The sequence below is a fragment of the Sinocyclocheilus anshuiensis genome, unplaced genomic scaffold (genome assembly GCF_001515605.1).
Source record: "Sinocyclocheilus anshuiensis isolate Anshui unplaced genomic scaffold, SAMN03320099.WGS_v1.1 scaffold676, whole genome shotgun sequence".
NCBI classification, from domain to species: Eukaryota; Metazoa; Chordata; class Actinopteri; order Cypriniformes; family Cyprinidae; genus Sinocyclocheilus; species Sinocyclocheilus anshuiensis.
In genome coordinates this window covers 1,171,499-1,191,382 of record NW_015558579.1, presented here as the reverse complement: position 1 = coordinate 1,191,382, position 19,884 = coordinate 1,171,499, and the positions used below count along the sequence as shown (strand labels likewise).

Genomic DNA, 19,884 nt, shown 5'->3' with positions numbered 1-19,884 from the left:
CTAATGAACATTTAATTTCACAAACCTCGCAGAGTTCTCTGCGTGACGGTCGATCCGTGTGAATTGAATGCTGACAGGAGGAGAGTTCAGCTTCACTGGAGACGCGCGATCGACAAACTTTAAACTAAGTTAGTGATTTCAAATTATGCTGCGCTTTATGCATTTGCCCACTGTCATATTCATGTAATTGTCATTGCGTGCTGTATGTAAAATGAGTGTAACCTTGGCTTTATTTGAAAAAAAAAAAAAAAAGATTCCCAATGCACACAAACTTCCCAGAATACTGAGTGCCCTGTTGGTTACAGTGTTTACTTCCTTTTTAATTAGATTTTTATTAAATATTTATTTATTTGTGAAAAATGCTTAGTCTTCTAAAGTATGTTTATTTTACACAATTATTTTTAATCCATTTTCAAGTGATTTCAAATTTCTTAAATATAAATTAAAATAAATAAAATTATATCGGCTTTATATCGGCCTCCCTGCTTTCCAAGATATCGGCATCGGCTGTCAAAAAACCCATATCGGTCGACCACTAATATATATGCACAGTACACACACATATTATGTAAACATTTATTTTGGATTCAATTGATCATGATTAATCGATTTGACAGCACTACTAAATATTATTCTTTGTCATTTAATATTAATATACAATAATATAAAATTTTTTTGCTTGACAAATGATAAAAGAGGCACAAAAATCCCATAAACTTGCACTAAATGAAGGATCCAAGTCATATCTACAGATCAGATTATCATAGAGACTTGAGAATGGGCTCTACAACACAATATAGAATGTATAGGAATGCTCCGGCAACCACTCAGAACACTCTATTGTTGTGGTTGCAATTTATTTTACAATCAAGCACTACTCATGTTTTCCTCAGAAAATGTTAAAATTTTGTCATGGGTTAGTAAAAAAAAAATCATGGAGCTTTTAGGAGTCTCTTATAGGTGTTGATCCATTTCGGTCTTATTTCCTTTTTCTCTTTATGTTAGGAGCTCAACAACCCTATTTCCATTTACTTATGTTGCCTCAAAATATAGGTTGGATTTATGCATGTCTCAAGCTCTCAGCATGAAAATTTTCAGCTCTGGATGATGGTACTAAAGACACTTGGATTTGCATTTTAGTGTTTAAGGGTTGCTTTAAAAGGAATGAGAATTTTGTTGCAGTGTGTTTATGATCCTCCTCCTTGTGCTGTCATCTGGAGTCAGTTTCAGTTAGCTTATAGCAGAGGGAAATCTGTCACAATAAAATATGAGCCTGTTTGGTCTTCTCTGCACATCACTTAGGAAATGCCCCATATGGCAGTTTACCAGTGCTGTGGAGTCATTAACCAGAAGCAGTGGTGCTTCTAACTCTAACTGTATTTTTATAGTAATAATTTTAGAGGTTTGGTTTGTACAGCTCTTTTGCAGAATTTTATATTTCAAAATGTTTAATTTCATATTGTATTTCTGCTGAATGCTGTAGTTACTGAATGCTTTAAGCAATGCTGTAAAATGTATGAATATCATTGCTTTGCATAAAATATCAAATCAAATGACATCTGCAAACAAATTATGGTAAAATGCAGTCTCAGACACTTTTGTTTACTTACCAGTCTTGAAAATGGTTGCACTTCTTAACATTTTTGTAGAAACAGCATTTATATGAAATTCGAAATCTTTTGTAACATTAATAATATAACGTAATATAATATAATAAACAGTAATTTTAATATTTAATAAAATTACTTTAAAAACTTCTATTTTTAAATTTTGGAAAATGTGCTTGTGCTACAGTATCTTTACAATTAATGCCACTTGGTGTGATATTTTGATATATATATATATATATATATATATATATATGTATGTATATGTATATATAATGCAATAACGCTGATACATTTTTAATATGTAGATATTTTTGGGGCCACTGTATATTTTAAAAGTTATTTCCCCCCTTAAATAGCTTTAATGGAGTTCAGTACTTTTTGTTATTAGTTTGTAATGTAGTAATTACTTTTTTAAACGCTTGCTTGACTGTAGTTTAACTGCTTTGAATTATGAGTAGCTTCCCCAGCACTAGTGTTGACATTTCATTTCTGGTCCTCTGTGTGTTTGTGTTAGCACTTCACTTACACCTGTATGAGTGGGTTAATCAGCAGGGTTGCTAGTTCAGAGACTTCTCTCGCAGGGTCTCCGTTAAGCAGCTTTGCTCTTCACAGCTGTCAGAGTCAACAGAGTGTCCCTACATCCAGTGTCACCATGTTCAGCCATGCAAGAGCTCCTCCCAGACACACACTGACCACCCGCCATCTCTTCTGGGACTCCTGTCACAGCTTTTATATGAGAAAGTTTGCTTTAAGGCTGTAGGGTGACATCATAACTTTATGACTTTAAATCTTGTCCTCGGGTTCTAGAATAATTGTCTTCTGTGGAAATGATTTGGCTCGGGAGATTGCAGGTCTTTCTTAAGTAGGATGGAAATTATGAGCTTGTTATTGAAGTCAGCTAATCAAACAACAATCTCTCATAAGGTTATCGGTAGGGTTGGGAACCGAGAACCGGTTCTTAACCGGACCGGTTAAGAACCAGTTCTTATTTAGAACCGGTTCTGTTTTTTTAAAAGAACCGGAACCGAGAGCAATTTCTAAGTTTCGGTTCCGAAAACGGTTCTGGTGCGACACGTGACCAAGCGCTGTGAGCAGCCTTGTGCCGGCGTTTCCCGTGAAGGATGTCACAAACCAAATAACTGAAACGCCGCCCTGCCTCTTTAATTACTGAGCACATTTAATGTTTCCCATGACGCGCACTCCACAGACGCGCCGCGTCGCGTCTTTAACTGCCGAACACATCGTTTTCCACGACTGTATGCGCACTCGCATCTTTCGTAACTGTGCATGTTGTTTTGTCTGATGTACCGGCAGGAGCTGCCACTAAATTACATTATATTTGTCCCATATTGTCATTAATATACATGCTGACTTCAACTTGGACCACTAAATAAATAGACTGCTATTGTTATGCAAGTATGAAGGTTAGATTATTTAGTGTACAGGTCATTTCAAGAGTGATAAACAAAGTGATAGAAAATATTTATTTTCATGCATTTTAAATGTTTAAAAATGTTTAAAAATGTGGAAACCACTCATTGCATCACACCATCTCCTGACTGCATTATTATTTGTAAAATATGGGCTTTATGGAGTGTGTGTATACATGGTTATAAGTATAACAGTTAATATTTCATTAATTTAGGGAAATGATCAAGTGTCTTAGCCCTCAAGAGACTATTTGGCCAACCAGCTTATTCCTGCTTGAAAAGCAAAATGTTATTGATAGTGTAAAAGACAGCAACTTTGAAGCACATGTGATTGATGGACTAGCATTACTCAACATTACTTACTACCTTCCAGCAACACTACATTCAATGAAGGTAAAAGAGTAAAAAAAATAAAATAATAATAGTTAATTTAAATGGAACCGGAATCGTTAGGCAAAACTGGAACCGGAATCAGAACCGGAAAATTTCTAACGATACCCAACCCTAGTTATCGGAGTTCATCATTAACGGTGCTTATCATAGCATCATTATTATTCCTCATACCATTATATTTGGGGTTAGAGGTGTAGGACAAATTCAGATCAGGCTGTGAAAAAAAAATCTCATAGGTTTACATTAAAGCAGGGATGCTACAGCAACTACCCAGAACACCCCAGTATCAAACACTCAGAACACACAGCAACTACCTACGTGTAGTAAGACCCTAGAAACATGGTAACAAACATTCAGCACCTAGCGGTGCCTAGAAACTTGTTGAAAACTTCCCAGAACACCTTAGCAAACACATATTTCCCTGGAAACCCGCAACCAGTTTTGCACAGGCAAGCACTACTGACATTTTCTTAAAACAAATGTAGTTTGTATCCATTAAAATGGTTGAATATTTCTCTCCTCATGCACAGGCTTGTTTGCACCAGTTCAGCTTCAGTGAAGCTTCACATCTAAAATGTTTTCTCATTATATTGGATTTACGTTGAATTGCTATTTTCAATTGCCTATTTTCAAAACAGCTACATTTGTATTTGTTTGGTCAGTTTAAATTACAAACCCTATAACTCTGTGCACACTCCCACTTTATATTAAATGGCCTTAACTACTATGTACTTACATCATAAATAAGTACCATGTACTTACTGTGTTCATATTTTATTGCAAAACACTTTTGCTGCTATCGAGGTAGGATACGGGTAAGGTTAGGGACAGGTTTGGTGGTATGGGTAGGTTTAAGGGTTGGTTAAGGTGTAAGGGATGGGTCAACAGTGTCAACAGTGGTCGACCGATATTGTTTTTTTGACAGCCGATGCCGATACCTTGGAAAGCAGGGTGGCCGATGGCTGATATAAAGTTTGTCGATCGTGCGTCTCAATAAAGCTGAACTCTCCTCCTGAGAGGAGAATACTCCTCCCGTATTCAATTCGCACGGATCGACCATCATGCAGAGTACACGCGATCGTGAGGATACAAATGCACACTTCATAAGATCTCACAGCTGGATTCGACTAAGTTTGCAAGGTTTTTGAAATTAGATGTTCATTAGTCATTCAAAGATTTGTTTAAATTATATACAGTAAATGCATATTTGCTGTATGCTGACGGCAAACGAGAAAGTATTATAATGTTTGCCTTTCTATTACTAACAATATATAAGAAATCATTATAATACTTTTTTGTATACAGTTTAATTCCTTTGTTTAACAGTTCTATCTGATTATTAGACAGATTTCTGTCCGTGGACAGAACTGTTAACGACGACAGTAGGGATGCACCGATACCACTCTTTTCAGAACGAGTTCGATACCGATACTTTCCTTTTTGTTACTCGCCGATACAGATACCTGTATTTTCACAGCATTTGTCTTTTTTTTTTTTAAATATTGGGTACAGAAACAAAATAATAGTAGTAGTAATAATAATAATAATCTGAATCATGTTAGTTGGCTTCATTTAGCAAACAGATATTACCTTCAGTTATTTCCACACTTAATTATACCTGTTAAAATGTATTGTATAAGCTTTTGTTACTTTCACTGTTCATTTTAATGGCGCATTAGAGCTGTTCCATTGCAGCTGCTCAATACTGTAATCACAAAACGTTTTCCTAAAATAATGCAGGGAACCACTCATTATACATTATACGAGTACACGCATGCTATTTTGGTGATGTAATTTGCACCACGCCGAAGTATTCTTTGGCCTTAAAGCAAGCTAAACATACGAAGCGCGCACACGTTTGTGTTGGTGCAGAATGAGAGAGACACTTACAGCCTAGCGCATTTCACCCAGTCTGCTAGTTTCACTTCTGCTTTAAATAAAGTTGTGTATGCTTGACGTTTAAAATAAATGCTGTTTATAGTGAATGCCCCTATAATTTTTGTTTGTTTTATATTTACGATTTAGTTTTAATCCAAATGCATGCGCTAATAGAGCGAACAGCAATCAAGATCATGCAACAGAAGTGCGCGCTCTCGGACTCTCTCTCTCTCTCTCTCTCTCTCTCTCTCCTTACCGTCAAATCACTTTAGTAACTTGTGCATTGTTTTACTTACTTGCTTTTGACATATCTGACCGAACTACAAACTTTCCAGTGATGTTTGTGAGATATTCACTCAACAAGCTCGTGCATCTGTGCCGCCGCGCTCTCAATCCACTCAGCACGCTCTGCTTATCAGCTCGGGCACATCCGCTATACAATAAAACATTAATATCATTTATCTTTAAATTATTGAAAATCGCTGTTTGGTATCAGGGCATTTTTACGAGTACGAGTACAGGAGCGCAGTATTGGACCCGATACCGATACCAGTATCGGTATCGGTGCATCCCTAGACGACAGCGAACAAGAGGGATAATGTGAGCAATGTGTGTTCAGGCGCTGCCGTTCTCAGCGCCATCAAAATAAAAGTCCCGCCACGAACGCATCGGCCAAACAGAAAAACTTATCGGCCGATGCCGATATTTGAAAAATGACATGCATGTAATTTCTGTAATTACATTTAGTGGTCGACCGATATATCACCATGGCCGATATATCGGTCGACCATTAAATGTAATTACAGAAATTAATCACAGGTGTAATTACATGCATGTATTTTTTTTTATATAAGTGTAAAAACATGTATGTATACAATAAGTGCATTGTACCGAATGATTAATTTAAATGTATGTAGTCGTTAATATAAAGTGGGGCCGACTAATTAGACTCATTGGCATTGGTTATCACCAGATGTAGATTGCAGTCACAGTTTGCTTTATTTCTTCAGCCACCCAGGACCACCTGAAGCCATTTCAAAAACCCACATGCTAAAAGCTGTGATCACATAGTACCAAAGTACTGAAATTGTTGTATTTAGTGGTGCCAATACGATAAGAATCAGGGTGGTGATGGTTTTGCCATCGCCCCACAGACTCCTCACAGACCTTGTGCATCTTTAGTAAAGAAGGCAATCCTTGCGCTGATTGGCTTAGTGATCCCTGCACCGTGGGAGTCAAGATCGCAAAAACCCTCACAGAGCTCACGTGCGGCCTCTCCCTCGCTCACCATTAACCTTTGTTAGCCGCCATTAACCACCCTCACTGCTGCGGCTCAGTGTTGCCAAGGCTGCATCTAATTTGCTCAGTGAGGTGTTAATTTGGCATGATCCGTGCTATTTCCATGTCATTACAAGTTTCAGAGAGAATGTATCTGCACATAAGCAGAAGTCCAATTAATCATCTGATTGTGCTGTGGCCTAGGGAACGTTTAGCAGCTGGTAACAGGAGCTTAGGAGATAGATCAGAACCTTTGCTTATAGAGAAATATGAAGCTAAGAAAAACTCAAAATTGCTCCTCTGTGCAATTTCAGGGGTGCGCAGGTGCAGGCCAACAAGGTGGCAGCTGGGGTGAAGAAGTACGACCTGAGCAAGTGGAAGTACGCTGAGCTGCGAGACGCCATCAACACCTCCTGTGGTAAGAGCAATCAGTCCCCTTGATCTGATCGCAGAACTTCCTGCTCACCTGAAGCTGTTCATGTCAAAAAGCATGTCATTTTGGAGATTGGAGATTGGAGACTGACGTGATATTTTTGGAGATGGAGGGACTAGCATGTAATATTTTGAAGATGGAAAACTAGCATGATGGAGATTGCGACAGCGAGCTTTTTTGGAGTGACTGAATTTGTAGCTTGCTCTCAATCCAATATTTATTTTGAAAGTTAATGCATTATATATGCTGTCTTTTTATTTGCAGATTTGTTAGTTTTTTATGGTAGTTGAACCATTAATCACAAAGACTTCAATCCATTTTATGCTTCGCTGAATTTTTGTTCTGTGATGTTGGTTTAATTATCAGTTTTCTCTTGACTCAAAGGAATAGTTCACTCTAAAATGAAAATTATGTCATAATTAACTCACCCTTTTGTCAGTTCAAACCCATATGGCTTTCTTTCTTCTGTGAAACATAAAATCAGATGCTTGGCAGAATGTTCTAGCTGCTCCTTTCCACAAAACAATCCAGTGATTTTGGGCCATAAGGACCACCATAAAAGTTCTTGTGGACTATATTTTAAGTTTTCAGAAATGATTTTGTTGTTATTCATTGAAAACCCCTCTGCCGTAGCTCTCCTTTGTGGTCATGAATATTCAAAGCTTGAATATGCACATTCATTAAAGAGATTTGAGGATTTGCCTGAGGGCATTTTTCAAAGCTATCATATACCTTTAGAAGACTTGAATATTTTTATTATCTCTTTTATTAAGGTGCTTTTTTTAGAGCTTGACATTCCCTATAAATATTCACTTTTATTGTATGGAAAACAGCAGCTATGAAAGGGGTGACCAGTCCTGCTCTTGGAGGGCCAACATCCTGCAGTTTTGCTCCAACACACTTACTTGGAAGTTTTTAGTGAGCCTGAAGACATTGGTTACTTTGATTCTGGTGTGTTTAATTAGGTTGGAGCTATGGCCCTCCAGAAACATGTTTGGACACCCCTGAGCTATAAAACATTCTGATAAACATCCTACAGTATTTTGAATTCCATTCAAGAAAGAAAGTCATACAGATTTTAAATTTAGGTTTAGCGTATTGGTAACCATTTAAGCTAGGAAACTTATGGTTTTCATTTAATTGAACGTAGACACACTTTCTAAAAGTTGTTCCATGTTCATGTTCAGCATGAGCCTGAACACTTAAAATGAAAGGTCATGTGAAACTGCTCGTTATACATGACAATCTCTCACCCTTGTAGATATAGAGATGCTGGCAGCATGCCGAGAAGAATTTCATCGTCGCCTGAAGGTGTACCATGGCTGGAAATCAAAGAACAAGAAGCGAAATACAGACACAGAGATGAGGGCTCCCAAATCAGTCACTGACTATGGTAAGATATGACCTCTTTCCCCAAGAGAATAGCCTGCATGGTGGCGGAACAACAGAATACAAATTGTCACAAGTCGTGTGTAGCTGATGATTTCCTTTGTAATTGCAAAAGGTGATTCAGCATAATATTTATTCTGGAAAGATACTCATCTGAAGTTCTTTTTTATGCGAATGTGTGTCACAGCAGTTTCTCAAGGTTGAATGTGGCGTTTTTGTTTGTTGTTCTTTTCAAGAACCTTGCGGCACATTTTGTGATTAGCGTTAGCATTGTCATGCACATAATGCAGACAGCTAAAAGTACATCTAAAGGCACTCGCTGCTGTTTCAAGGAAATCAAACCTCTCGCTGATTTTCCCACTTGAAAGGCACGTCACAGTGTTTGGTTGCTGGAAGACTTTAGTGCTTTTTAAGTGTTTGCACATGCAGAACAAACAGGAGATTTCGAGTTCCGTGAACTGCAGGTCTTCTTCAAACTCTTCGGCTCTCTTGTTGTGAAATCCTCAGATGTGTCTTACCTTCAAACAGTGGAGTGTTTGTATCAGGTGCATGGGGCTTACGCTGCTTCTCTCTGAGAGATGAAATCAGGCTTCTGGCTTTGCAAAGTCAATATTGAAGTGCTGAGAACTTCTCTGAGAACTTTCTTGACATTAATGCCGCCCTCTGAAGCTGTTTGATCTTTAGGGCTGACAGATTTAAAATGCGTACTTCCTTTTATGATGTCATTTATGTCTGGTTAATATATTTTTGTGAGCATAAAGTATAAATAGATGGTTTGATGTAAAGAATTTGGTTTGAACAAATGCTACTTTGGTGTTTTAACTCGTACCATTTGGGGAACAGACATGAATGATACCTCAAATCATAAAGTGTGTTGAGGAGAGATCTGAAGAGACCTATCTTAAAGTGCCCCTATTTGAAAAGTTCATAATTTGGTTTTGGGAGTTCCCTACAACATGTTTACATGCATGCAAGGTCAAAAACACTTTTGTTTTTTTATAATATGCATTTAAATTTACCTTATTTCTCAATGACTCTCAAACTCTTAGTTTGAAGATTCATCTATCCAAGCCCCTCCTTTGCGTGAGGCTACTCCGCTCTGATTGGTCTGATGACCCAGTCTGGTGTGATTGGTCTACTGCGTACAGCGCATGGCGGAAACGGAATGTAGTAAAGACACAAACAATAATGGTATATGCGTTAGCCAAACAGACATGAAGTACTAATAAATCGCTGCACTTTGTAAACCAACGTGTTGCTCCATCCTTTATCATGACTCCAAGTAATAAGAACGACAGACATTCTTTACACAACACCCAAAACTACATATTTTGCACACTCCAAAGAAAATTAAAGAAACAATTAGTAATCATACTTACAGTTTGTGATTTGGAGTAAACTGGTCTAAACAAACTGGGCACTGACCCACCTTTCAAGGATAACCGGTTTACGAATATCGCATTGAACTCACGGACGGGAACACAGCAAAAGTTTGGGATTATACTGCTGTGGCATCGTAGTAAAGATGAATTTAACCACTGATTCCTCACAGCCTCATTCTTTGAAAGTGAAAATAAACCGGGGTTCAAGTTTTCGCAGAATGTCCACGTAGAACGTAGGCGGGCATTATGCAAATGTGGTAACTTGTGAACTTCATGAAAATGGGATTCGAGTTTTAAATGACTCATTTAAGCGATTGAGAGTCGACTCTTTCTTTTGAGAGACAATAACTTTATTTATGATGCACTTTCAGCTGTACAACTTTGCAGGCTCTTTACATTCACATACAGCTACGTTGCACTCAAAAATCCATAATAGGGACACATTAAATGAGAAGGACCTGAAATGGAATGACACAAGCTATAGAGACTGCAATATGATATGCAACCTGGTCTTCAATGGAGAACTTGAAAGGAAAATCATCTACTTGGAGATATGGTGCTGATTTGGCTGGTTCATTTGGATGATGTACTAAAGCCATGTAACCGGTTATGTTGCACTGAACAACCTTTAATTTTTCGGAACCGTTCAGTTTTTCTGATGTCTGTCCAGTTCATGACAGACTCCCAGACTGGTCCAACCAAGCTCTGGCACAAGAACCAAAACTTTGTGGTGGGCAAGGGGTAATAAAAACTTGGGGGTGAGCATTTGACCTAGAGGTCTGCACTCTGTATTACCGAGTGCGGCACGGTGTAAATTTTGAATTGCTAAGTGTGGGAGGGAAATGAGTGTGTGTGTGGGGGGGGGATAATAGGAAAAAATAAACAATGGCACCGTAGCAGAACAGAATCTTACAGGAGAGGGACTGAAAATTCAAGTAGACCTCTACCTGCTGGTTTTTGTGAGTGGGACAAAATGTGAAAGTCACGGGTGGGACAAATTATTTCCCGGAGTGGGTGGAAAAGAGACAGAATTCTATAGAAATCCATCCCGTGCAGAACTCTAGGTGGACCTCCCAGAACAACCACAAAAAAATGTACTCAGAACACTTTAGGGCCCTAGAGGCATGGCAGCAATTTCGAATGGCCACTATCAGATTTTTTTTTTTGAAAGTTTTGTTAATGTTGTAATTTTCTCGTATATTTCTTCAGCCCAACAGAACCCCGCTCCACCCGTCCCAGCCCGGCAGCAAGAGATTGCAATGAACCGACAGCAACGTTACTTCCGCATTCCCTTCATACGCCCTGCGGACCAGTACAAAGACCCTCAGAACAAGAAAAAAGGCTGGTGGTACGCTCACTTTGATGGGCCCTGGATTGCCAGGCAGATGGAGCTTCATCCAGACAAGCAGCCAATCCTCTTGGTAGCAGGTACCAAAGGCCTTCTTCAGCACATCCTAATGTTTTCATAAGATAAAACAATAATTTTCCCCTACTGTGAACAATGAATTCTTCAGAATAGAAGCAGGATTTGAAAGATAAAGCAGTTGAAACCCTTACTGGAAAATACGAGTCTTATCTGCGGATGTGAGGTGTGTACACGGGCATAGCGTGATGCCTTTTATCCTTTGCTGTACCCAGGTAAGGACGACATGGAGATGTGTGAGCTGAGTCTGGAGGAGACCGGGCTCACGCGAAAACGTGGAGCGGAGATCCTCCCGCGCCAGTTTGAGGAGATCTGGGAGCGCTGTGGCGGAATCCAATACCTGAGGAACGCCATCGAAAGCAAGCAGGCCCGACCCACCTACGCGACCGCCATGCTCCAGAACCTTCTCAAGTGAACATCCACCGTTCCTCCTCTTGGTTTACATTATCTATGCACATGTAGATGTAGACGGTAAAGTGGGGTAGCTAAAACAAAGGGCTGTACAACTCTAATGGAAGCAATTTCTGTCTAATTAACTTTTTGTTTGTAGTTTGTTCTTCGTTTTGCTGTGAACTTAGAAATCAGTCTTCATACAAATCTGAGCCTTGGTTGAACCTGTTGCTCAGAGATGCCTTAAGATTTTCAGACCTAATTCATATTTCAAAGGGATGTTATTGAAATATCACACTCATGAATCTAAAATACACTAGGTGTAATCTTTCTAAAATGCCATATTTCAGTAAAACTCTTTCAGTCACATTACTGGTAAAGGTGAGGTGTGTTATTTGTTGCGTGTTAAAACGCGATAGCGTAAGTCATTCTCCTAAAAATGGTGTTTTAAAATTCTCAATGTTCATTTAAGCATCCTGACCAGCCCGAGCAACATTGGCTGGACTATCTGTTTATTTAACAAAAAAAATTTACTTTTTTTTTTTTTTGCAGTTCCATCAGCTAGTGGTGCAGAAATGACACACTTCAACTTTCAAAATAAAATTCTCTTATAAGACTTAAATGGTTATTATTGTGGAGAAACACTTCATATTTGAATACATTGAATAACTAGTCAAAGTATCCTTAATCTAATCAGATGATGGTAAAGGCTAATGAGGATCATGCACTGGAATACATTAGGTTGTAATATTTTGTCTCACCTTTGTAAATGTGGTGGTTTCCAAGAAATGCACCATCTGAAATTGCCTTTACATATATTTGATAAAGAATTTTATAGATGCACTTAAAAGCAGCTTTAGTTCATAAAAAAGGATAGTCACTGCTGTCGTGTATGGTTTTGCGCAGCAATTTTGTACTTAAATCATGGGGATATGCTAAAGGGCATATTCATTTCTGTTCAGTGAAGTGATAATGGCACCTTTGTTAATGATTTGCTGTGAATTCTGTCGGCGTGTGTGGTAGATTTCTCTCATTTATTTATGTACCAACTCAAGAAAATATTACGTTTAAATGAACTTGTGCTCTGGAGTGTCTCGTTATGCGCTTCTCTGGCCCTTTCTTATCTCATTTGGTTATAATAACTGCCTGAAGAACAGAAGTAATGGAAACAGCAATGACATTCGGCAAACTTGGCACTGCATTTGATCAATTTGCTGTCATTATCCAGACTTTGTTTATTCATATGCTAATGTTTTTCTCCATTAAGCCCTTTCCAAAGATAGTCATCTTAAACTATCAGTTTATGCATAGTATAATTTGTTAATTATTTGTTTCTTGTCTGTCAGTTTATCTTTTAATGTGTCTGGGTTAAATATACTCTGATTTTCTTATTTTTGACTGGCCACTGTTGCTCTGATCACTTTGCTAGACCAAAATAAACACATTCCATATGAAATCTGGGTTATGTTTAGATTTTTGCCTTTGTAGTCATAAAAAGTTTTAGCTTTACTCAGGGACCCTGACTATTATCGTGAACGATTCATCATTGCACATGAAAATTTAAACAGACATGAATATAAGGATTTACTTTATCTGCAGTTGAAAGACACATTCAGAAATACCTTTTCTGTTTAATGTACAAACAAAGAAACCATGACCACATGTCTGTATTTTTGTATTTTTTTGTTCCCCTTAGGAGTTACAGAAATACTTTACATTCATTTTCTTTGTTTGGGACACTGTGGATAGACTAGAAGAGACGACTAGAATCTATTTCCTATTTAAGATACAACCCAATGTATCAATTTGTAAATAAATACCTCATTGTGAGGGAGCAAACAAACCTTTGAGAAGGGTTCAAAGCATCCAACATGTCTCATATACAGTTTACAATTTTTCGCAGGTACAATTAAAAAGTTCAGGGCAGATCTAAATCATAAGTCCTCGTTCCTGGAGGTATTCCTTCAGTTGTCCAAGAGTTTTGCTGATCCATAGGGGTTGTTTTATACACTCGCCAAATGTCTACAAGAAACCAGCAGAGTTGAGTTGCTCGAATAGCACTGAAGAGCTTTGGTGCCACGCGTAGCTTTAAAAAACTGTCTGGACATCATAAAACAGTCACTTCAAAGCTGTCACTATCAGGACTCCTCAAAAAACAGCAAGAGGATCTGCTGGACCTCCGACACATCTGTAGAAAAAAAACAACATGGTAGTTTAAGAAAATTAAATACAATATGCACAAAATCATCTACAGCTGAGTAATGAATAATTACCGTACATCACACCCTCATGTGACTATATAATATAATATAATAACAAGAATAAAAATTAAAATAAATAGTCCATAAGGACTATGGTTTCAGCTAAAAATCTTCTTTACTGTTCTACTGAAGAAAAAACTCACTTGTATCTTGGATAGCCCGAGGGTGAGTAAATTAAGAGATATTTTTCGTTTTTGGATGAACTATCTCTTCAAAGACAAATTAAGCAACTAACCAGCACTGCTAATATGTCCATATTAGGTACATTCTAAATGATTCTCTGCAAACCTAGCAAGCTGTCAACCTAGATAACATTTTGGGCATCACAGAGCTTGGGTAGATTACTTATGAACTGTAATCCGTTACTGATTACAAATTACATGACAAAAATGTTAGTAACGTAAACCATTACATTTCACATTTTAGGTAATATAATCCGACTAGGCTACTTTTTGTTTACTTTTGACCTAACTCGTTTATCACATTGATTTAAATAGTTAAACCTTGTACCAGGCTGATATAAAAAATACAAAGAGAAAGAAAATATATTTCATTCATTGTTATTAACAACAAGAAGTGCATTAAACATTACATTACATCAAGGTTTCCCAAACGGGATTGTAAAAAAACGGCATGGAGTTTGTGAGATTAATTAAAAGCGAATAATTAAATCAGAAAATGTCAATTAAAATAATCCATTTTAAAATAACTTTTTAACATTTACTAAAAATGACATATTTAATTTGTTTACTTCAATGTCACGTGTAAATTATTTTAGAAAGGGACCAGATGAAAGGAATTACAATCAATAAATTATGAATAATTTATTGCTCTTATGTATGAAATAAAAGGCTGGCTATGATAGCATTTGTTTGGTTTAATTTACAGTCTGAAGCATGAACAGGAGTATCAGATTAGGCCTCTTCGATCGGGCTGCCAAGTGTCCAGATATTTTACAGAAAATTAACAAGTAGAACAAATAAAATCACAAATAACCATTTGTATTTGGCGATTTCGTAAGCAAAACTATTAAAAACATATATAAATAACATAATACAATATTATAATAGCTATAAGGCCTAAATAACACTCGGTTGCAAATCGGCTATGTATCTTTAATAATACTCCTTTATGTTCCACGAACCTAAAGTACAAACAAGCTTTTCGTGAAAGTCATTAATGAGTATGCTAGTAATAACTTAGTTAAGTACTAGGCTATGTTGATTCAGTAAACACTCTGACAGATTCAGTTTATTCAGTGGAGGATTCAATTCAAAGTGGAATTTCATTAACCTTTCAAAGAAGGTATTAATAGAACACAACAGTCGTAAATCTAATTACACGCACTGTGGTTGCTCTTGCGTTCATTCCACGGCGACAACTCAGTAGGAAGAAGCATCCTCTTGCCATTATTTTGTGGAACACGTTATAATTTAAAAATGCATTCGATTTAAACTCTGCAGGAAAGCCCCCAGCGTACAGCATGTTCTCCCATAATGCATTGCGGGTTCAGCTTTAAAACCAGTGTTGCCAACTGCTTTCAATTGAAAGTAGCTAAAACTGGTAGCTAAATGTCACTAGATGACATCACAATGGCAAATTCACTGATCTATATAAAGATGAACGTAGATCAGTGGGCAAGATGAGAACTTAGATAAGGTTTGTCCAAGCAGTTGCTATATTTGTCCCTAAACTTTTGAAAAAAGTCTCAAAAGGGGCGGGGTAGTCCTAAATCTAGCTACAAAGTAGCTAAATTGGCAACACTGTTTAAAACAAGCGAGACGCGAGCGCCAAGGATACGTCAAATATGAACATGGAATTGCTTGGTATACAGGTATATCAATATGAAATCTATAATTTAAACACGTATTTGTTACTTTTATGCTGAATATACTATCGATAACTGAGCTCATCAAACATACTGTCAGAATCCTTTGTGAACTTCATTACTGGGCCGGTGTTCTGACAAATAATGCTAATTTATCAGATTATGCTACCAACACTGTATTTATCCTACTGTAAGGGTAGGTTTAGGGTTGGGGTAGGTGTACATGTTAATAAAGCCTCACACCTTATTAATATCATGCTGGAAGCAAAATCTGATAGGTAGCACTTTTCACTATCGAATTATGCTACCATCTGTTTTAATGGGAGGTAGCAAAATCTGACAGGGTAGCACAAATCGTTAGAACACCGGAAACACATTACTCGGGTCACTAGTGAGTCAGCGCACTGATTTTGAAACACAGCCATTGCCTTCATATTTTAATTGTCAAGCTCATACCTTGTTTAATATTCTATTGTTTACCTATTCCACTGGAGGACCAACATAAAAGAGGATTACTTTCAGGAATAATCAATGTATTATATTAAGTCACACTTCAATGAATAAACATCTCCAGTCAACTCTCATCCTTCCTGCCTATAAACAATGCCAAATATTGAAGCCTGCTAGACCAACTAATGCTGCTTCTGATTTTGCATTACATGCCAATATATTTGTATAATTACTAACTATTTCTAAATACATAAAATATTTATCTGCATTTTGAGATTGTGCAAGAAAAGTGTAATTTTCCGTTTTTAAGCAGTGGCGGGAAGGACGCAACATTCCCAAAACATTATTTCCTCTTATATATGATGGTGGACATTTTGATGGGAAAGATTTATCATCTTGACATGATAAATCAGGCCGTCATGATTATTTACAGTCACTGTTAACATCTAATTGGTTGTTTTCACACCAGCTTACCTCGTTATGTGGTATACACTGATGGACGTCAACCATTTCTGACATTAACTTTTCTGATCTTCTGGTGTAGAGTTGTCTGGGGATCTGGGAATGGAATGACACCACCATCAATCCTGAACAGTTTTAAGTGGAGACAAGGTCTTGCCAAGCAAAGAAGCAAGGTACATTTTTGGCACTCTATGATAATCCAGACTGTCAATATTTTGAAGAGCAAAACATCTGTTGCTGGAAAAAAAAGACTGATTATTATTCATAATATCATTAGATTAGACAACTACAGATGCACTAGTCTAAATGAGATGCAAAACCCATGCATGCTGTCAGTTGTTTCTATATCCTCTTAGGAAAATCATTTCTTAATGTTGCATCCTTGAAGGTTTCAGAATAATGGTTGACATAATTTTGTTTGTTTGTTTGAATACATTGTGTCTGTAACTTGTTTATAGAAGACAATGCATTTTTGTTTTGAATCTATTTTATAATGAATATGTTATATTGTGTTAAAAACCGGTGAGGATACTGATGCATGGGTTTAGCTGATGTGTTCTCTTTAGTCTTTAGTTTCTTCTAGACAAAAAAAAAACACTCAAGAAACAGCTGATTCACCAAAAGCAACATATTTTTTGCTGAAGTTAGTATGTACAGTACTGCCCTTTACATTAATATAGTCTATTGTCAAAGTTATTTTGGAGTGCATCGTTTTCCTATTCCTTGAGGTAATCTAGTGCAATGTCTAAAGTATGATTTTGAGGTGATTTGATTTATTCATTATTTTTTTTAGATTGCACATAATATATTCTGCAACACATATTCTCATTGTGTAGCTAATAAGAATCCTAGAATGAATATGCTGTGAAGAATGTGCATCTATATCAATCTATATCACTGTAATCTCTCCACAACCTTTTGCTGCACACTTTGGGTAAATGTCCCTTTAACTGGTTATTAATGAGATTATTACTGAGATATTCAGAACAAAATATGTTGCTTCATACATTTTTAATAAAAAGGAATATACATACTAATGTTCAAAAGTTTGGGTTCAGAAACATTTTGAAAGAAATTAATACTTTTTATTCAACAAGGGTGTGTTGAATTGATCATTGTGACATTTAGAATGTCAAAAAAGATTTCTAATTCAAGTAAATGCTGTTCTTTTGAACATTTATATTCATCATAAAATCCTAATAAGAAATTTTTCATTGTTTTCTCAAAAATAATTTTTTGTTTGGACATAAATTACGGTTTAAAATATGTAGAATTTTTTTTTTAATTGTATTAAAATATTAATATTTCACAATATTACTATTTTTATGCAGCCTTGGTTAGCATTAGAAACTTCTTTCAAAAAAATTTTAAAAATCTTAACAACCCCAAACGTTTGAATGGTATTGTGATGATGGTGATATTTCAGCTGTTCAGCATATTGTAGACTTTCTTCATACTGACTGTTCACAAATTTGGTTTGGTTTTCAAATCCTAAAATATTCACTGAGGGCCATTCAAAAGCAGCTGTGTATTCTGACTAAATAAAAATCCCACTGAGTGAAATAGGATCGTTAACAGGTAACTTATTCTAGGCATTACTGTAAATTTAGACCTTCTAGAACCCAGATAGGAAACCAAATGCAAAAAAATCTGATTTTCACCAGATTTCAAATCATAAATGGAATTTCATGTGTTTTTGCTGTTCTGACACCAAAAAACTAAATTGATTATATAGTCAGATATGCAGTCTGAACAAAGCCTACTGTAAATGTGACTGTTGTCAATGCAAAGTTACTCATATTAGGAAAAGTTAGTCCATCCTCTCCACAAAATCTCTAACAAAGGACATGTATACGATTGAATGAGAAACGGGTTGATTATGGATGTTAGTAGCGGTTATGACATTGATTTAAATAGATCATGAAGAATACCATCTTGGCAGTACACTTTACCTCAATACTAAGCTGTAAACTTTCAAGTGATCGAAATGTGCCTTGGCCTGAGTGTTGTGAGGAGGCTGAGTCAGAGCTCATGGGACAGAGCATGCTTGACACATGTGTTAAGACCCCATCGTCATTCTCAAAAACTGGATTTACTCTCATAGTATTACCAAAGGGGAATGCAGGTTGTGAACGCCTACAATACAAAGGAGATCAGGTCTTAACACCAGCATGATTAATAAAAGGGTCACCACTGCCAATCCAAATCTGTGAAGAAAAATCAAATGTCTAAATGAACGGAAAAGGGGACAAAGAAAACCCTGCTTACACAAGTCTCATGGTCTTTCTGGTCCGTATACATTTCTTGTTAATGAAAATCAAGATGCCTATCACAGCACAAACCAGAAAGAGGCTTCCCACCAGGCAGGCTACGAAAAGGAGAGGGTCAACTGGCACAGACACCAATTCGTTGCAGCGCTCTCCATGGTAGTGCCAGAATTTACCTACAGGGCATCTAAAAGTGGTTGAAAAAACATGTTAGAAAAAAATGTGGAATGGATAGAAATGTGTAAGATTCCAATCCATATGACTCGACTAATTTTTGTTCTTCACTTTTTGATCATTTTCTCAGTCACATAATGTAGTTAGTATGGTTTGCCCCTCAGGTCAACACAATTTTCAATTAATAGTAGCCACATGTTTGATTAAAAAAATAAATTAATTAATTGTTCGGCCAATCACAGTGCACTGGGTCAGCTGGCCAATCAGAGCAGACTGTGCTTGTTGGAAGGAGGGGCTTTGTAGAGTTTGAGAGAGGCGGGGCATAGAGGAACTACAATAATGTACAATATTTGAAAAATAATGTGTTTTTTTAACATTAAAGCATGTCAATATATTCTGTTACACCAAATACACAAAATAATGATCTTTAAAATAGCATCATATGACCCCTTTAAAGTATTCAAAAGTGTTCAATCTCGGTGAGAACTTGAGGAATTAAGTAAGGGAAAAAAAGAGCCTGAGATCACACACACACACACACACACACACACACACACACACACACAGGTTTGTTTTTGTTAATTGTGGGGACATTCCATAGGCGTAATGGTTTTTATATTGTACAAACTGTATTTTCTATCGCCCTACACCATCCTACACCTAAACCTACCCCTTACAGGAAACTTTGTTCATTTTTACTTTCTCAAAAAAAACTCACTCTGTATGATTTATAACTGTTTTGAAAAATGGGGACATGAGGTAATGTCACCTTCTCCTTGTAATACCTATGTCATACCCATGTCATTATACAAATTTGTGTCCTCATATGTCACAAA

At 36.9% G+C, this 19,884-nt stretch overlaps 1 protein-coding gene and 1 pseudogene across 2 annotated transcripts in view; one reads left to right on the top strand and one right to left on the bottom strand.

Annotated features, from left to right (window-relative positions):
* myo6b (myosin VIb) overlaps positions 1–13,077 on the top strand; it is a 67,418-nt gene extending 54,341 nt beyond the window's left edge. Inside the window, exons 31-34 of one of the 2 annotated variants that reach the window (XM_016475454.1) lie at positions 6,904–7,007; positions 8,284–8,415; positions 11,003–11,221; positions 11,432–13,077. In XM_016475454.1, the coding sequence (XP_016330940.1) occupies positions 6,904–7,007; positions 8,284–8,415; positions 11,003–11,221; positions 11,432–11,631 (655 nt within the window). In that variant the 3' untranslated portion in view covers positions 11,632–13,077. The remainder of the gene's footprint in view (positions 1–6,903; positions 7,008–8,283; positions 8,416–11,002; positions 11,222–11,431) is intronic. The other variant, XM_016475455.1, reaches the window with a different exon arrangement.
* Positions 13,078–13,166: 89 nt separating this feature from the next.
* The window catches only part of LOC107679793 (interphotoreceptor matrix proteoglycan 1-like), a 26,460-nt pseudogene continuing 19,742 nt past the window's right edge, over positions 13,167–19,884 (bottom strand).